Source organism: Microcaecilia unicolor, chromosome 1 (assembly GCF_901765095.1).
Source record: "Microcaecilia unicolor chromosome 1, aMicUni1.1, whole genome shotgun sequence".
In the NCBI taxonomy this organism is placed as follows: Eukaryota; Metazoa; Chordata; class Amphibia; order Gymnophiona; family Siphonopidae; genus Microcaecilia; species Microcaecilia unicolor.
This window is the reverse complement of record NC_044031.1, coordinates 282,523,975-282,544,349: the sequence shown is the minus strand read 5'-3', so window position 1 is coordinate 282,544,349 and position 20,375 is coordinate 282,523,975. Positions and strand designations below refer to the sequence as shown.

Here is a 20,375-nt window from a genome sequence, read left to right as displayed (position 1 = left end):
TTGCTAATGTATACAACTCTCAATCCAGTGTGATATGGTATGTTCAGTAACTAGTCGAGAACGCCAAAGCTTGATTGACAAAAACAACTGTGAAGGTCTATCTGAAGAAACAGTACGTTAAAGATAAATTTTAAGTGTTCTGGCACAATCCAATATGTCTAGCTGTTTTTGTCTGTTTGTTAGAAGATGTGTAGGAAAAAAGGCTGGTAGAATTATAGATTGATTGATTGATATGAAATGGGGAAACCACCTTTGATTAAAACTTTGGATGTGGATGTAAAATCACTTTGTTGTGTAAAATCTGTGTATATGGAGGATAATAGACCAGGGCTTGAATTTTCCCAACACAACGGGCAGACATAATGGTGAGAAGAAAAGCGGTTTTCCAAGCAACAAACTTGAAATCTGTGGATTGCATTGGTTCAAAAGGTGGACTTATAAACTGAATACGGACCATACTGAGATCTCATATCACCGGTGGTACTTGAATAGGTGGTCGTAAAGGTAACAATTGTTTCATAAAACGTTTAGCAATGGGATGTCGAATGATTGTATTACCATCCAAAGGATCATGGAAAATGGAAAGAGCTGCTAAGTACACCTTGATAGAAGAGCACGCTAGCCCACTGTTGGAAAGATGGAGAAGGTAATCCAGTATCTGTGAAATGGAGCATGAAATAGGATCTATCTTTTTAGGTGTACACCATACAAACCCGTGCCATATAGCTGCATATGATCATCTTGTAGAAACCTTTCTAAAAGCAAGCAAACCTTTCAACACTGACTGGGAAAAGATAGAAGAAATCATCTTGACAGTTGGAGAAACAAAGCTGCTAAATGGGGTCTGGAAATGTCTGGATGCAGCAGAGTGCCCTGTTCCTGTGTAAACAATTCTGGAGTCTGCGGTACAAAGTGTGGAGGTAGAGCGGCCAGGTTGTGAAGTACTGGGAACTAGGCCTGCCTGGGCCAATATGGAGCCACAAGAATTAAAGTACCCTTGTGCTGGATCACTTTTTGCAACATCCTTGGAATTAATAGAATTGAAGGAAATGCATAAAGCAGGTATGACGACCATTGGATTGAGAACACATCTTCTGCTATGTGCTTCCAAAGGGGCAACTTGAACAAAATATTTAACACTTGTTGTTCAGTAGGGATGCAAACAGGTCTATTTCCGGCATACACCATCTCATAAACAGGTCTTATGTGACAGACCACTCTTGCAGTCACAGTTTTCTGCTTAATGAATCTGCTTGCACATTGCTGGTGCCCGGGAGGTAAGTCACTTGTAAGGATGACTGGAGGGAAAGAACAAGGTTCCAAATTAGTAAAGCTTTGCAACAGAGAGCGTGAGAACCTATCCTGCCCTGCTTGTTGAGATAATACATTGCAACCTTGTTGTCCATGCAGACCTGAATGAGGTGATGTTGGACATTTACTTTAAATGTTTGAATGGCCAGCCCAGCCTGATTGCTCGTAGCTCCAAAAGATTGATAGAGCACCTGGTTTTCTGAGACAACCATACCCCTTGAGTGGAAAGATGGTCTTGATGTGCTCCTCAACCCATCTTGGAAGCATCCGTCATTAACACCTTGGTGGGAACTGGGTTGTGAAATAGTGCTCCTTTGAGTAGATTGTCTGGATGCGACCACCAGGTCAGCAAATCTTTTATCTTTGCTGTAAGGAATATTTTTGTGGATAATGGATCCAATATTCCTTTAAATACCACTGTAGAGGGTGCATATGGATGCATGCCAGTGGAATAACTGCGGAGGCCATATGACCCAAAAGCACCAACAGAGTCCAGACCATTGTCACTGGAATGGATTTAATGTGGTGCACATGTTGAATTACTGTTATTGATCGTGATACTGGCAGTCATGCCAGTGGAATTATGGAGGTTAGTTCTGCTCCTATACATTCCAGTCTCTGCGCTGGGGTTAAATATGATTTCTTGTGGTTTATCAGAAAACCTAACTCTAGTTGACTTGTGAGATTCAATGCTGCGACATTTTCCTGAGGAGAAGATGCTACTATTAGCCAATTGTCCAGATTAGGAAACAGAATGACTCCTCTCTGACAAAGGCCACAGCTGCCACCACACACTTGTGAATACTCTGGGAGCTGACATGAGGCCAAATGGAAGGACCTTGTACTGACAATGCTGTTCATTGACTACGAAGTGAAGGAAGCATCTGGAAGAAGGATGGATAGGAATGTGCAAATATGCATCCTGAAGGTCTAATGACGTCAGCCAAACATTTTGTTGAAGAAATGGAAGGATTACTGTCAGAGTAGTCATCCGAAACCTTTCTTTCCAGATATTTTGTTCAACCTCTGAAGGTCTACGATCACTCAAGTCCCCTGCCCTTTATCTGTATGAGAAAGTATTTTGAATAAAACTCTTTTGTTTCTCTGTGAGAATGGGACTATTTCGATGGCCTGGGCCAAGAGCAATCTGTGAACCTCCTGGTGCAACAAAGCATGCTGTTGTGTTGCTAAATGGAAAAATGACAGTGTCCTGAGGGGTGGTCAATGCTGAAATTTAACTGATATCCTCTCTGAATTATATTTAGGATCCATTTGTCTGTAGTGATTTGCAGCCAAGCAGGAGCAAGTGACCTTTGTTCCTGTCTCCAATGACCCCCACGGATCACCAGGGAAATAAAGCAGGTCCAGGGGCCTACCTATACCGTGGGGGAGGGGGGGAGTTTGGAGGGTTTGAGGTGTTGGATTTCCGGGGGTGGGGATGGGAAGGAGAAAGGTCATGTTCATAGTGGTGAGCCGTGGGTTGGAGGAAGGGAATTTTGTAAGGGGATGGGAGGGCTTTTTAAAAAGAAAGTTCTGCAGGTCCTGGCAGATATTCAGTCTTATGCAGGCCCTGGATGATTATCAGTCGGGCCCGCATAAGTTTCGGCAGCCTGCCCACCCATATTTAACCCCCAATATTTAGTGCCAGTGCCCAGACATGGCCCGACACTGAATATTTGTGGCTTATTCAGCCCGGCGACAGTAAGTGTTTAAAAAAAACACCAACTGCTGCTGGCTGAATATCGACCAATGTTTGCCAGGGCCCAATATAGTACTAATCTGGCCCTGGAGATGGGGCCTATAGGCTGACATGGGGCTAATACTGGAGCTACTGCAAGAAGAAACGACTAGGGCTGAGGATGAGAGAAAGGGGCTGGGGGCTGACACATTGCCGGGGAGGAAGGAGAGTGACGCTGGGAACAGTGCATGGAGAGAGGTCTGATTTATTTATTTATTTATTTATTTACGGTTCATTTATATCCCACATTGTCCCACTCATGTAGGCACAATGTGGTGTACAGCAAGTTATGAAAATATACAATAAAGAGATTATGACAGAAAAGACAAAGGATAAATGGGGGAGTAGTGATGGAACTGAGGATGAAAGAAGGGGTCTGATGCTGGCCCTGAAAGAAGGGGGTTGGGGTGAGAGGATGGACCAACTCTGGGCCTAGGAAAAAGGTCTAATGCTGGGGCAGGGGGGTAGGACAAGAAGGCTGTTGGCCAACATATAGCTAGAGGTGAGAGACGGGGTCTGATACAAGAAATAAGGCAAGGTGAAAGGTCTGAGGCTGGAGCTGTGAGAAGGGGTCTCTTATGCTGTACCTTGGACAAGGGGACTGATGCTTGGAGAAGGCAGGGGAAAGGGTCTGATATCTGGATTGGGAGCTGACATGGGGCTGGGAGAAGGGCTCTGATGCTGTGTCTGGGATAAAGGAGATGATGCTGAAATAGGGTAGGGAGAAGGGTCTGATGGTGGGCTTCGGGCTGGCATGGGGATATGGGTGGGAGTAGGAGAAGGGCTCTAATACTGGACTTGGTGAAGGGAGCTGAGAATAGGAGAAGAGCTCTAATATTAGTTTTGGGAGTTGATAGAAGGGCAAGTGAGAGAAGGGAGCTAGAGCTTAGGGTTGATTCAAGTCCGAGTGATGGGGAGAGGCAGAGGGAGGGAGAAGAGAGATAATGGAATGGACCAGAAGGAAGGGGTGAGAAGTAATCAGAGTGGAAGGAGGGAAGGGATCAGCGTGTCACATGGGAGAGGGAGAAAAGAGCTTAGAATGCCTGGAGCAGTGGAAAGGGTGGGAGTGGTGAGAAGGGATCAGAGTGAAGGAAGGGGGATACAAAGGAGAAGAGCACCTGGAGGGAGGGATGAAGAGATGTTGTGTAGGATCTGAAAAAGGGTTGAGAAGGAGTGTAAAGGTACAGATCTATAAAAGGAGGTGAGAGGAGATGGGAAACTGGGTGAAAAATAAGAGAAAAATATCAGGAGGGGTTCCGTGACACATAAGGTTGGTGAGGGAATGAGACTTGGAGGAAGATGAATGACGGCTAAGGAGAGGTTGAAAGTGGGAGATGAAAAGCTCATAGGTAGGTGAGATGTGAAAAGAGGAAAACTGGTCTAGAGGGTGAGAGAAGGGGAAAATGAGGGGTAAAGATGAGATGCAGAGAAGAGAAAAACAATGAAATAGAATAGTCAGATGTCAGAAATAGGTACAGAGAGGAAGGGAAAAAGGAGAAGAAATGAAAATGAGATCCTGAAGAGAACTTAGAAGAAGATCAACACAAGGATATTGGAAAGGAGAGACTGGGACCAACCAGATAACTGAAAATAAAATATATTCTACGTTTGTTTTATTTTACTTAAGTGCCTGGAATACGTCAGCTGATAACTTTTATTATTTTACACAGTTTAGAAGAAAATGCATTTGTTTCTCTGATGTTTTTCTCTGATGTTGCACTGCATGCAGAGTTTGACTTCTCCAGATTCCTATTTCTAATTTATTTATTTACTAATGACATTTTTACCCCACAGAGTGACTCAGGCTCAACGTGGCTTACATAACAAACAATTAAATGAATGATACATATTAAAAATTACATAAACAGATTATAAAGTACAATAAATAATGCTATAACATTGGCTTTGCAAAACAAATATAACATATGTGGTGAATTAACCTGGCTGTAACTGTTCTTAAGGGTAGATGCATAGAGAAGAAGATTAAGTCATAGTTTATCATCCCTTATTCTGTATTCTTATTCAGGAAGCAGGTGAAAGTTCGGCTCTTCAACCAGGCCTTTAATGGAAAAAGTAACTAACTTCTTAGTCTCACTCACACACACAAGGAGTGACTGGGGCTGCACAAACTGCAGCAGGACATGTTTATCCTCCCCTACTCTAGCTGAGATAATATTTAACTATTTCTCTGACCTCATGTGCAACTTTCTTTAAATCAGTCACCTTAATTTCTAACTCTACTCACTCTCTTCCCTATCTATATGTTACATCTTTGTGTTAACCTTCACTATGTTCTATTGCGTATTGTGTTCACATGGTAAGTAGTATACCATACTTTGTATTGTTATTTGAATATTTTTACTGCTGTAATTGCCTAATGCTCATGTTTGATCTATTCTTACTGTACACTGCCTTGAGTGAATTCCTTCAAAAAGGCGCTAAATAAATCCTAATAAATAAATAAATAAATAAATATTTGAGGCTCTGTCTGTCTTCTGCTTGTGCTTAGATTCTTTGTTGGATCTGTGGCAGTCTAGCTTGTTCTGTTTTCCAGCGAGAAGTATATTGGTATTCCATGGTGCTGCATTTTATAGATAGGGTTGTGTCGCTTCCCTCACCCATTCTCATTCGGCGCTCCTTCCGATCGGTCCGCTCCTCGGCTCCGCCTTAGTGAGGACGGTCATCAGCCACGTTGGCCGGGCCGACGCCCTCTTCCCGATCCGCGGATTCCTCCGGCCGTCGGGATGGGGTCGGCATCGTACTCGGGCAGCCGTGCGGGATGTCGGCCATCTTGGCCGCACCAGCGTTCCTGGGAGGCTCCTCTCTTTCAGCTGCGGGGGACCGGGAACCATTGCCACGCCTCCGAAGTTCCAGATTGGCCAAACCCATTGCCACGCCTCCAAAGTGGCCAACCGGGCCTGGACTCTGCCTCCTCCTGCAAGCTGACCTGTCAGGGGCTCTCTCTCTACCAGCTGACCTCTGCCTCCCTGCCCCTCACCAGCTAACAGTTGTCTTCCTAATGATGGAGACTATTTAAAGGCAGCACCTCCTTACAAACTTTGCTTCGGCTTCTACTCTTGTAGACTTGCCTGTGCGTCTGAGTGACTTGCCTGTCGCTACCTTCTGCTTGACCTGATTTGAACCTCGCTTTGGACCTGACTACTACTTTGCTTGCCACCTGCCTATAGACTTTGCCTTGGACCTGACTACTGCTTTGCTTGTCGTCTGCCCAGAGACTTTGCTTTGGATCTGACTACTGCTTTGCTTGCCACCTGCTTAAAGACTTTGCTTGGGACCATAGAACTGCTATTGCTTGCAGCCTGCACTGCCTTTGGCTGGTTTCCTGACTCAGTGCTGTGTGCTACCTTCCCAGTCCTCCGACCCTCTGCACTACCTGCGGCCCACAGCCTGCTCTACCCCACGGTTCCGGAAGTCCTGTTGGCCGCCTGCACCTGGGGGCTCAACTCTCGGGGAACGGGGATTGATCGGCTGCCCAACGGAGGAACGGTCTCTACTTTGGACCTCCACACTCCACCTGGACCCAAGGGCTCACAAGACCTGACAGGTTGTTGCTATATGAGTTCTGGACATTGGTGTTCTTTTAATACGACAGGTTGGCTATGTACATCTGGAATATATTTTTGTACATTGCATTTCACTTATAAAGGTATAATTAAGTATATTTTTTGTACAAGCTTTATAGATCAATATACAATAAAGTTTTTAAAAAATCAGTTGGGTAGTGGAGCTGAATTCCATGTTGATGCAAACTGATTTATTTATGTAAAGTTCTGTGAAATAAGTTACAGGTGGGACAGTGGCAAATTAAGGTCCATAATTTACATACTTGTATGTATATTATGCTTGTTAGTTGTTATCCACTTTGAATTTTGGAAATATAAGGCTATAAATTTGTTTAAGCACATAAATCAAGTTTGCACATAACAAGGTTTATGTCCCTAAAATTGTCTACCCTAGTCACATCATCTGAAGTGTCTGTCTGTGACCACCCTGCCCCACCCGTTCAGCCTCTCCAAACAAGTGAGTCACTGACTGCCTAGGCCTAAGCCTAAAATGGGTTTATGTCTTTATATAAGCAGCATAAAATATGTTTTACTGTTTTGGGATCTTGCCAGGTACTTGTAACCTGGTTTGGAAATAGGATACTGGGCTTGATGGACCTTCGGTCTGTCCCAGTTTGGCAATGCTTATGTTCTTATGGACCAACCTCCTGAACCTACCTTTAGGTAGGTCTCTCCTCTCACTTCATACTGGAACTGGCAGTCTGTTCGCTTTAGAATTTCAATGGTTGACCCATTTACGTGGATCCGTAAAGCTAGACAGGAAAAAAATACATTTTATATTACATTACAGGACACTTTATACCCCACACATGCCTCATGAGTTCAGTGTGGCTTACATAATGAGGAGACTGGGCAATCCTAGGAATATGTTACCATGGAAAGATCATCTCATATCAAAACATACAATTAAAAAATTACCAGAGATAGCACTCGGCAATTACTAAGACAGGTATTTTCTAAATAAAAAAGATTTTAACATCTTCCTAAATTTAACATAATCACCCAACCCCTATATTACAGGGAAGACTATTCCAGTGGGTAGCAGTTTGATATGCAAAAGTACTAGAATGATAATTCTTGTATTTAATTCTTTTAGGATTAGGAAAATGAAGCAGTAAAACGTTTCAGGTATTTTTAAGGTGGTGAAAATTGCAGATAACCATAATATAATGGTTAAATTCAAAGACAACCCATCAAATGACAAAGTCAGTTAAAGAAAAAGGTATTTTGCCCACTTAAAAAAGGTGAACAATGAAAATCAATATGACACCAAAGGGAGATGAAATTCAACCAAGAGTACTTTGGGAAATGAGTGAAATGGTTGCTCAACCTTTGTACTTAGTCCCCCAGATTCTACAAAAGGTTGCCCAAATTTGGGTGTGGATCCAAAATCTGTACGCAAAATAATTAGGTAATGAGCTCCAATGATTTAATTATTGGCATTAACAAGCACTTAACTGGCACTGATTATGATTTGGGTATGGATCTGGCTGCATGCTATTCTATAACAATGGGCACCTAAATTGGAACAGGTGCAACTCAGAAGGGGTTGTGGCCATGGCAGGGGGGGGGGGGGGGGTCAGGGGCATTCACAAGATTTAGGCGCAGTGTTATAGAACAACGGAGATCTGCACCCAGCTTGCTTGCCAGAATTTACAGCAGATTTTAACAGCTGTAAGTCTTTGAGCACGGAAATCCGCACTAAGAGCTGTTCAATAAAGGGCACTCACCCCTGGAGCACCCTTTCTTGAATAGCGCTGTGTGGATTTTTCCAGGCACCTACTTTTCAGCGCCTGTTATTTTAGAAATCAATTAAGACTGGGGAGATTCCCCAAGTCTGTCAAAGGGAACACATATTGCCCATTTTCAAAAAGGGATCTCAGACATAGGCAACTGTCAAGCATTAAGCTAATGTTCGTTCCAGTTGGAAAATATGGAGTCTAAATAGAGATGTTGCACATGTGGAGGGCAATTTTATAAACCATTTTCACAAGTAAAATGCAAGTAAATGGGCTCTTATAAAATTAGCTCATGCTTAAACGTGTGTGTGGTGCAAGCTATTGTGCACTTGTGCAGTAGGTGTGCTCAGGGGTAGAGTTCAGGTAAAAAAACAATGTTTCGGCTTCCCAGCCTTCCTCAAGAATCCTATTGTATATGAGTTCTGCTCTATTGTGTAGTAATAAGGTGCTCCATTGTGTAGTAATAAGGGAAACTACGCAGAAAAAAAACATAGCAATTATAACAGAGCACAGAAAATAGTGGTAATATCCAAATCTTCAGCCTGTGTTGATTCTTGTCTTGAGTGGGACTGTGGTCTATTATCCTATTCCACTCAGCCCCGCATTTCTATAGTTACAAATAAAGTCTACTTATCATCACCTTGGACCTTCCTGTAATTTTTCCACTTCCACCCTTGTGATTTTTCTGCTGCTTGTTTATGGAAGTGGTGATTTTCTTCTTTTAGATGTGGAGCATGGATAGAGTCACGATTGTGCACCTACTGTGTGCATATGCGTTCACATTTGCTCCTGTGCAGATGCAATGTCTGTGTATTAAATCTTGGCACAGTTTCTGCAGATTTGTACTAGCATTTTATAAAAGTTAGATAGTCAAAATTCGGTGCCTTCCTGCCCTGTTAACCTGTATATATAGTTACCCTCATGGAGGAAAGAGGAATTCCCCTGTAAGAAATCAAGTTGGGTTCAACAGCTGCATTTTTCCTGCCAGATCAGCGTTATTGGGATATTTTTAAATGTTGGCTCAATATGGGAAATACGATAGATATATCTGAAATTTGTTATATCTGAAATTTGTTATATTTGATTTGTTAGTTCAGTGGTTCCCAAACCTGGTCCTGGAGGCACCCCAGCCAGTCAGGTTTTTAGGATATCCACAATGAATATTTATGAGAGATAAAATTTCTCATGAATATTCATTATGGATATCCTGAGAACCTGACTGGCAGGGACCAGGATTGGGAACCACTGCATTAGTTAATGGAAGACTGGATTTCACATTATAAAACATAGGCATCAATTTCTAAATGGCTTAGGTGCCTCTTTAAAAATTCAGTGGGTTTGAGCATTTAAATTTAGGTGCCTGTTCTCACTAAGCACCTACAAACTGGGTGTGATCAGGGGTGGGAAAAATATTAAGGTCCCTAATGCTGATTTTCAGAAGTTATCAATGTGGGCTGCCGTTAAGACAGATTATTATACCACGGTGTTCTCTTTTAGCACAGGGTCTCATTGCATAAAACGGGACCCTGTGCTAAAATAACATGACTTGTTGTAAAAGAACCTGTCTTAACAATAGCCCATGTTGATAACTTCCCCCCAGTCACTTAGGAGCCCCTTTTATAAAGTATGTTAGGCTGTTAACGTGGCAAACACTTATGCTGTATCGTTAGGGTTACCACGCATTATGTCACATGTTAAGGGAATTTTGTGTTAGAGGTTATGGGTATAGAACGGGCATGGAGCACCTCTAGCAATTAATGCGCCACATTTAATGAGTAGTGCACAAGAGGCACTAAGTGCATCCTGATTACCGCATGCTCATGCAAATGTGAACACATAACCTGCAATGAAAAAATGCTGGGTATGCCCCCAGTACTTGATGCTGCATTAGATTTGCATCTACTATGCATTCATTTTCTGTGTTAAGCTAAAGTAACTACAAAATCTAATACTCTTTATTTTATTTTGTTACATTTGTACCCCGCACTTTCCCACTTATGGCAGGCTCAATGCAGCTTACATGGGGCAATGGAGGGTTAAGTGACTTGCCCAGAGTCACAAGGAGCTGCCTGTGCCTGAAGTGGGAATCGAACTCAGTTCTTCAGGACCTAATTAGACTCTCCTAGAGCAGCCATAAATCTAGCTACTCAGATCCTCCCTCCTGGCATCCATCCTCCCTCTCAGCCACTTTGCAAATGTGTGCTAGAAACTAATGGACCCCCCTAGCATCTACCCTCCCAACTCCCTCCTCTCATCAATCAGAAGACACCTGAAATCTCCACAAGCCATGTCAAGAGAAGGATAAATTCTTACCTCCTTCGGATTGGGCATCCCACATTACTTTGTCAGTGACACTGTTGGTGGGGCAGATCTGATGGAGAGGGAGGCAAAATAAGGAGAGGACTAATGGGACAGGGTAGAAGGGAACTAATGAGAAAGAATGGGGACCTGAGAGGTAAGGCTGATAGGGTTAGGGAATAAATCAGTAAAGAAGAGGAGGAGGATGTGATAGGGAAAGGAGAGTGCCTTATGGGAGGAGAAACACATGGGAAGAGAAGGGTGATCAGAGGAGGGGGACCTCACAGGGAGGGGACTTGATAGGGAGAGAAGGAAGGATGCTGATAGAAGATGGGAGCATGATGGAAGAAGAGGTGAGGAGGAGGCACTGATAGGAAAAGGAACATGCAGAACAGGCAAGAATGTCACATGGCTAGAAGATAATGATGAAGTAGTGGCCTCACTGGCCAGAAGCACCCCATCATAAAAGGGGGTGTATAATGTTCTAGTTAATATATTGTGTAAAATATTGTAAAAATTACTTTTGTATAATTTTGAAGTGTTTGGTGCATGATTCCCTGGGCTATAGTCAATAACCTCCCTGTGGATTCTTGCCATATACTGATCTACCAAAAAGACCTGTTAGGCAACAAGAAGAAGCTTGGACTTGACAGACATTGTATGGATCCATTACTGAATTGCTCCTAAGCCAAGCTGTCAGTCCACTTCACCCAGCGACTACTGCTTTCAGACATGAACAAATTATCGGGCTAGCAACATCTTTCCAGCTCATCACTGTGTGCCTAGGTTGTGGCTGCAGCTGCCAAAACTACATTCCTCCTCCCACCATTTCCATGCCTGATGCTTTCTGCACTAAGGATAGAGACCCTGCTGCTGCAGCCAGTCATTGATAAATGCTCTCTGCTCCAGATAACTCTTCAGAGGTTTGTTTGTTTTTTAATACTATGTGAGCCTCTGTACCACCATGTAGAAAGATCACCTAAGGGTAGTAAACTCCCACCCATACTTTCCCTCTATGTAAATAAAGGAGGAAATGTTGTGCTGGGGAGGAGTGGCCTAGTGGTTAAGGTGGTGGACTTTGGTCCTGAGGAACTGAGTTCAATTCCCACTTCAGGCACAGGCAGCTCCTTGTGACTCTGGGCAAGTCACTTAACCCTCCATTGCCCCATGTAAGCTGCATTGAGCCTGCCATGAGTAGGGAAAGCGTGGGGTACAAATGTAACAAAAAAGAAAGGTTAGTCAAGGGAGATCTGTGGAGTGCATGGCTAAAGGTTTGCTGAGACTGCCTAATACCCTTGCACCAGCTCTGCTACAAAAGAATAACTGAAAACCATTCTAGTTCTTTTGTGCAGGTCCAGCCTTTGCTACAGAGAACTTGCTGTCTCCTTACGCAAGCCTGTGGACTCCATCCGTGAAGCTGTGTTCACAGTGTCCCCAAACAAACAATATCGAGGCATTTTGATCCCAACTACACCAGCAGCACACGGACCTGGAGAAAAACAAAAGAACATGTTGTTCCATGAGGATTTACAATGTCCCCAAATTGGATTAATAATGGCAAGGCCCCATGTTAATTCCAAACCTTAGGACTTTCCATCCTTAATACTGCACAGAAGGAGATGCTGGGAGTTCCTATCATCATAACTTTACCTCTATTGCTCCTCCACTTGAGGGGAGAGGAAATTTGGCAATCTCAGTTTCCATTACGTAGCTTCCCACTATTCAAGAACCTGTGAGATAGTTGTATCCATCAACCAGCAGGTGGAGATAGAGAACTGAAAACTGAGCTGAGACATATCTCTCTTGGCATCCAGTCCAGCTCCTGAGTATTTTCCATCTCCAGCAGGTGGATGAACACACTTTTCAGCCTCTGGTTCTAAGTATTTTGCTCCTGGTCCAGTTGGTCAACTGGTCCCCAGTTCAGCTTTTCGGGTGGCTTAAATCTGCAGAATCATATCTGGAGGTTTTCGGATCCTTGTCTCTGGTGCCCCGCAATTTTACTTCTTCCTTCCCTTCACCTCTCCCCTGTTTCCTGTGGAGCTCTCCTTTTCCTGCACAACAACCTCAAAAAAAAAAAAAAAAAAAGAAAGGAGAAGGAAAGAGGTTTACTGGAGAGCATGGGACAGAATATCAGTACAGAGTCTTTCTGTTCTGGGGTAAGACTTGTGGATACTGTGAGCTTGTGGGGAGCAGCCAGCAGTGGTAAGTGTGACTAAAGTATGACTCAAAACCATTTAGAGGGCTGGAAGTTCTACTTGGAGCAGGGGAAGGACCCTGACTCACTGCTTGGTACTTCATTGTGCTGCACTTTTGCCAATTGGGGTGAATGGTGACTCCCACGGAAGCAGTTAAGTAGTTTTCCCACTGTGGAACCCACTGGCCGGCGTCATGGTGTTGCAGTGCTTGCAAGCCAAGAATCCCGCGGGACATGGGGGAAACAGTCAGTGGCAGCACGTCTTTGGATTTAGTGCAGCATCTGAATATTGATGCAGGAGAGCGCTAGAACAGGTGCCATTTTATCAGGCCGAACTGGCAGTGAAGAACAGCCTCTGTCTGATCATGCGTGGAGCACAGCCGCAATTTTATAACCTCGGGGCCTGACAGAGCATTCAGCTGCATCGGGATCTTTGTTTTCTCCAAGTTTATATTGATCTTACACCAGACCTATTTACTGAAGCAGGGACAGTCAGATTTGCTGCAAGGTGTTTCAGTTTCTCACCCCACTGCCCCTCTGGCTCCTAAGAGATCTCGTATAGACATCTAGCAGTGGGCAGATGAGGCTATCTCTGCTTCTCCCTCATCTGATGTGGCCTTTGTCTATCCAGAGGCAGTAGCATACCAAGGGCAGGACGGTGGGGGTGGCCTGCCCCGGGTGCAAACAGCAAGGAGGTGCACAGAGCAGGTGCAGCTGTTGGCTCTGCCGGTCCCCTGCCCCCTCTAACATTACTTTCATTTTGGGGCAGGGGACGGCAGAACCAACAGCTGTGTGCCTGCTCTGCACACCCCCTTGCTGGGAGGAAAGGTCTGGTGATGTGCTTTGGGGGTGTGTGATGTGCTTCAGAGAGGTATGATACACTTCATGGGAGGTAACTCTCTGGGGGGGTGATGCACCAGGGGGGGGCATGCAGTGGTGACCCACTCCAGGTGGTGAACAGACTAGGAACGCCACTGTCCAGAGGAGCCATTGTTGAAGGAGTTGTTATAGGAGGTAGAGCTCCTTCCTGGGAAGGGGGATGATCTAAAAGTACTAGGACTATTTGATAAAAAGGAGCTCAGTATTCTTATTTCTGAGGCACTGGCAGTGCTTTCCATTGAGGGGCTTCTGCTTCAGCATCAGCAGTTTCAACTTCATTCATCATGAGGGGGTTTAGAGGTCCTTCTAAGACCTTCCCAATCCTTCCTGACAATCAGGACCTGATTACACCAGAATGGGTCTCACCGGACATGGGGCTGAGAGTGGGAAGAGCCATGGCTCGCCTTTACCCATTGGTTCTGGAGGAGAAAGAGAAATTGCAGTTTCTCAGAGTGGACTCCCTTGTTACGATCGTAACTGGGAAGATCACTTTGCCAGTGGAAGGGGGCATTGCTCTAAAAAATCTACAGGATAGGAAGCTAGAAGGCTCGCTGAAACAAGCCTTTGAAGTGGCCTCTTTTGGCCTTCAAGCAACAGTGTGCAGCTCATTCGTAGCAAGAACATGCCTGAAGTGGCAACAGCAGTCTGCAACACAAGACAGGTGCCATAACGCCCAGTTGGATGTGGGGTTGGCCTACTTGGCGGATGCTATTTATGGCATGTTACAGGTTATGGCCCGCAGTATTTCTTTGGCTGTCATGGCAGGTCGGCAGCTCTGGTTGCAGTATAGGGCAGCGAATGCAATGTCAGTCACAGCTACTAAAACTGCCCTTTCGGTGCAAGTGACTATTTGGAGAACATCTCAGTAACTTGGTGAAAGAACTGAGGAAAACTAAGCCACAGAGGTTGCCAAAGGATAAGCTGAATGCCTCTGGTCATCCGTCTTCAGGGGGCTCTCGATCTTGATTTTGAGACAGCAGATGGCACCGGCCTGATTGGCATGCCTGAAAGCGGAACTTCTGCCATATTGCTCACAATCTTCTTTTGTTGGGAGGAAGACTTCAGGAGTTTGGGAGCAGTGGGCCAAAATCATGTCAGACCAGTGGGTTCTGGTTATTCTTACAGAAGGTTACAAGTTGGAGTTCTCCCGCCTGGTCACTCCTCTTCTTGCAGCCTCCTTGATGAAAGGAAACCAAGGCAGTCGAAGTACAGGCCACCACAGATTCCTTTCTGGCAATTTGGACCATTGTTCTATTTCCTCAGGCTGAACAGGGATAAGCTAGATACTCTGTGTACTTCATTGTCCCAAAGAAGGAAGGCACCAGTCGTCCAGTCTTAGATCTCAAAGGTCTAAACCACTGCCTCCAAGTGTCCCACTTTTGCATGGAAATGCTAAGAGCAGTCATAGCCTCAGTCCAAGCGAGAGAATTTCTCATTGCCCTCAATCTCAAGGAGGCATAATTCCATATACCTATATGGCCACTACATCTATGTTTTGCAGTATTGGGTCATCGCTTCCAGTTCAGGCTTTGCCAGAGCACCAAGAATGTTTATCAAAGTTATAGTGGTGCTGGCAGCCTTTCTTCGGCACCAGGGAATCAGAGTTCACCTGTATCTCGATGACTGGCTCATTCGTGCATCTTCTGCAGTTGTTGGGCTAGGTGATCAATTTCGAGAAGAGAAGACTAATTCCACTGCAAAAGCTGGAGTATCTGAGCATTCTATTCAATACAGCAAGGGAGAGAATCTCTCTCACGGACCGTAGGAGGTCGAAGCTGGTTCAGTAGATTCATCTTCTTCTCAGTCATGGCAGGCCCAGGGTCTGAGACTATGTCCAGATTTTGGGGTCAATGATAACAGCAATGGAAATAGTGCAAGGGCATATATGCAGCTTTTACAAGATTCTCTTCTCAGCCGCTGGTCTCCGGTACCACAGAAGTATGACCATCATCTTCCTTGGACGCTGGTTGCCAGACGGATTATGTAGTTGGTTGTCACTCAGGAATTTGATCATCGGAGTTCCCTTTCTGAAAACATAATGGGAGGTGGTGACAAAGGATGCCAGCAAGTCTGGCACAGGGCACATGGATGGAACAGAAGTCTCAGTGGTTGATAAATCACTTGGCGCTCAGGGCTCTGTGGAATGCCTTGCAAGACTTCTGTCCCTTTCAGGTGGGAGACCTAGTCTGAGTTTTCTCCAAGAATGTGACGGTGGTGGCTTATATCAACAAGCAACCGTACGATGGAAATAGATGTGGCCTCCCTCATGAGTTGTGCAGAGAAAAATCTTTGCTTTTTGGCAGTTCACATTGCTGGATCCTTGAGTGTGGAGGTGGGCTTTCTCAGCGGGCACTTCTTGCACCCAGGAGAAGGGGAACTAGCCAGCCAGGGTTTTCAGCTGATAATGCAAGGCGGCAACATGGTCAACGCTGCATACCTTTGCCGAGCAGTACAGGGTAGACATTGTGGCGTGCTCGGAAACCAGCTGTGGGGCTTCAGTCCTCAGGGCAGCAGCGCCAGGATCCCACCTATTCTAGGGATTGTTTTTTTTACATCCCATAAGTCCTGGAATAGTGGGAAGCTATGTAATGGAAGGAGAAATTGGGTCTTACCTAATAATTTTCTTCTCATTAGTCCTTCCCACTATTCCAGAGGCCCGCCCAAACTTTCTAAGATGTTTAGTTGGTGCGAAGTAATGGGCCAAATTACAACTGTCAACTTGCTTGATGCTTCCTGCATATCTCTTGTTCTCTACAAGATATCCAGATATGAGAGAGCTCCATACGTATTTGTTTGTCTGGTTAGTGTTAGTTTAGCAAGTTGTTTAAGGTTGTTGTATGTTTATTTTGAGTTTCTTCTTACTGCTTTTCTACATAAATACTGAGGAGCTGGACTGGATGCCAAGAGAGATATATCTCAGCTCAGTTTTCAGTTCTTTATCTCCACCTGCTGGTTGATGGACATAACTATCCCACAGGTTCTGGAATAGTGGGAAGGACTAATGGAAAGAAAATTATCAGGTACAGGGCTTTTTTTGAGGGGCTACTTGGGGGTACTGAGTACCGGCACCTTTTCCATTGTCTGCTAAAAGTGGCCCATGGTCCCCAAGTTTTAATGAAAGAGCTCAGGCTCTACACATCAATTCTGCCTTGTCATAGATTCTGTGACTGGTTGCAGGGGTCCTGGCTATTGTGGGGTGAGTCCCTCAGTGATCACCTCATCCCTGAAGGGTGGGCTGACATTTGAGTACTGGCACCTTTTTTGCTAGAAGAAACACACTGATCAGGTAAGACCTAAATTCTCCTTCTGAAGACTCTGAAACATGCTTGAAGCATTGGGAACGACCTTGTAACACACAGTGTTGGAGGAAACCATACGTAAAATACCAGGAATAAATTGGAGCACTGAAGACACGAAGAGGTAATTCTATAACAGGCACCAACATTATGTGCTACTTGAATGTGTAGGTGTACACAGCACTCTCGCTTTCACAGGTAAGTGTACACTTACAAGCAAAACACCTAGGGGTTGATATTCAAAGTGATTTAACCAGGCAGGAGAGGTTTCTTACTGGTTAAATCACCTATATGGAGTTATCTGCTGATATTCAGCAGCACTGAACTAGTTAGTGTCACTGAATATCAGCACTAACCAATAAAGTCTTATCCGGCTTTTGTGGGTAGTACTTATGTGACTAATTGCTGAAATTCAGCACTTAATTGCATAAGTTTAGTGGTCAAATCAAACTGCATAAAAGTCCTCCTACTTTATTTCTTGTACATTAAGTTTATCCATCGAGCTAATCGAATGTCAGTCTGAATATTGGCTGGTACCTGGTTAACTTCCAGGTGACTGCACATACCTGGATATTCAAAGCTGGATTCCGGACAAGGCCTGGCATTGAATATCTGGGGTTAATTCAGCCTGTAACTGTTAGCGTCTTAAAACCTGCTGACTGCTGTGGGCTGAATATCTACCCTTTCAGCTTTTTTTGAACATCAGGCCCACAGTTCTTAGTTTGTTTTTACAGCTTTAGGAGCTGTCAATAAACTGAAAAGTAACCCCAGTGATCAGATCCATCCTTCCTCTTATATTGTATATCCTACATCTTATACTTATTCTCATAGCCAGTTAAACTAGCATTCCCAGCCTTCCACCATAGCCATTCCCATACCAGAGTGAATTCCAATGCGAATCCAAACAGGTAGACCAGGGAGGTGTCGGAGTTTGAAGGAACCCATGAAGCTGAGGATGTCCAGTGCCATTTTGCAGATGTCCACGGCGTGTCTGTTGCCATTTCTGTTAGGTAAGCCACTCACCACCATGTAAGCATCACCAATGGTCTCCACCTGAAGGCACAGAGTGGCTATTACAGGAGGCAACATTCCTAATTATTGTTATTCACACTGTACAGAGCACTGGATAAGGTCATTAGTCAAAGCAAGGAGAGAATGAATGCACAGTTAAAGTTGTGAGTTAATTATGGAAAGCCTCTGCTTCAAAAGCAAGCAATGGGAGGAAGTCCAGTGTCTAACTGCAATAAAAAGAAATTGTTCCTTTAATGAGCGGCATTTTAGAAAGGTCATCCAACGTAGAATATGAATGTCCAAGACAGAATGTCACAAATGGACGTCCATCTCACATGTATTTTAGAACAGGATACAGCCTGTTCTAAAATACATGTGAGATGAACGTCCATGTACTGGGAACACCCAGCATGAGCATCCATTTTACTAACTGAAATGTCCAAATTATGAACAAGGGACTGTAAGGGACATGGATGCCTATGTGGCAGCATAGGAATGTCCATATTCTAAAATGGTCATACAGACATCCAGGCAGAGCAGAGGGGTAGCCTAATGGTTAGGGGACCCAGGTTCAAATCCCACTTCATCTGTTTGTAATTTCTTTTCTTTTTTTTTTTTTTCAAATTGTGAACCCTCCAGTAACAGAAAAATACCTACTATATCTGAATGTACACCACTTCAATAGCCTTCAGACTTGCAGGTGCCTTATATATTCAGGTATAGTAGGTATTTTTCTGTCCCTGGAGGGCTCACAATTTAAGAAACAAAATATCCTGAAATAGGATTTGAACCTGGGTCCCAGTCTACTGCACTAACTGTTAGGCTACTCCTCAGACCTGTATAGGGTCTATAATACCTGAAGCTGTCATAGAGCCTGGTATCCCTTGCCAGTTTCACATTCAGGGGAGAGGGAGGGGGACAGCAACCACTGGGGGGGTTAATGAAATGTCATGCCTTAATCCATCCAGTGGACAGCTACTCAATCAAAGCACCTTTCTGTAACCTGGACATAACAAGTACCAGATCTAAATAACAAAGACCACCATTTTAGACTTGGATGTCCCTTCCTCTTCTGTGATCCAAGTTGCATATCCATATTTAGTCCCACCCAAAACACACCCAGACCACGTCCTAAAATTGGGATTTGGGTGTCCATGCAATATGGACACCTAAATGCCAGTTTTCAGATGTCCAAAACAAATACAAGGAACTTCTATTCCACAACTTGGCTGTGGGCTTAGTGTGGATTACAAAAAGTCAAAACAGACTAATAATCTCTGACGAATACATAATAGAAAAAAACAATTGCATAAAAAAGCACAAATCAAGTCTTCAAACATTTCTTAAATAGACATATTTTTAGCAATTTATCTAATTTTAATTAGGAAGGTTCACATCTAATCTCTTCAGGATGGGAACTCCAGTGTTTAACTGCTTGATAATGGAAAGCTGCATCAAAAAATCTATAATGAATCTGTTTTACCGAAGGGAAAAGCAAAGAGAGATTATTCTTAGTCTGTGAGCATTTGAGTAAAAGTAACTGGGAGCATTACCATAAACAATTCTAAAACATTAGTAAGAATTTTAAACAGACAACGTGTAAGAATAGGAAGCCAGTGACGTCTTACCAAATAGGGGGTAATATTTTCATAACGTTGCATACCAAAAATTACTCTAACAGCAGCATTCTGCAGTATTTGAAGCCAATTAAGTAAAGCCTTGGTACAACCAATATATAGGTGGTTACAATAATCGAACAAAGACAGAATGCTAGACTGTTAACAAGATAAAATGTTCCTGAGAGAAATAAGGCTTAATGTGTTTTAATATCTTCAGTTTATAAAAAACTGAATGAGATAATGTATTTACATGGCCCCTCACGGTAAGACGAGAGTCTAATATCATATCCAAAATGCTCAATGATGGCTCCAGCTGAAAGACTTTGCCATTCAATACAGGCAAATTTAAAGGAGTAGGTATAGATGGAGGGCTAAATCAGATCAGCTTTGTTTTTTCAGTATTCAGTTTCAAATGAACTGAAGCTGCCCATTCTTCTACCCAAGAAAAACAAGTATGCATTTGAGAAGTAACCTGAAGGGAGGAATCAAAAGGGATTAATAAAGTAATGGCAGCATAAGTATAATATTAGATTAAACAGGATGAGGGGGGACCCTGAGGGACCCTACAGGACATTGTCCAACTCAATGGTTCCCAAACCTGGTTCTGAAGGCACCCCAGCCAGTCAGGTTTTCAAGATATCCACAACAAATGAATATTCATGAGAGAGATTTGCATGCAGTGCAGGCAGTGCATGCAAATCAATCT

General features: G+C 43.9%; 1 protein-coding gene across 1 annotated transcript in view; it reads right to left on the bottom strand.

The window, feature by feature from the left end:
• GUCY2C (guanylate cyclase 2C) overlaps positions 1-20,375 on the bottom strand; it is a 246,423-nt gene that overhangs the window by 15,797 nt on the left and 210,251 nt on the right. The window contains exons 24-26 of the mRNA XM_030211775.1: positions 17,918-18,092; positions 12,061-12,159; positions 7,291-7,385 (exon numbers count right to left, since the gene is read on the bottom strand). Of these exons, the coding sequence (XP_030067635.1) occupies positions 7,291-7,385; positions 12,061-12,159; positions 17,918-18,092 (369 nt within the window). The remainder of the gene's footprint in view (positions 1-7,290; positions 7,386-12,060; positions 12,160-17,917; positions 18,093-20,375) is intronic.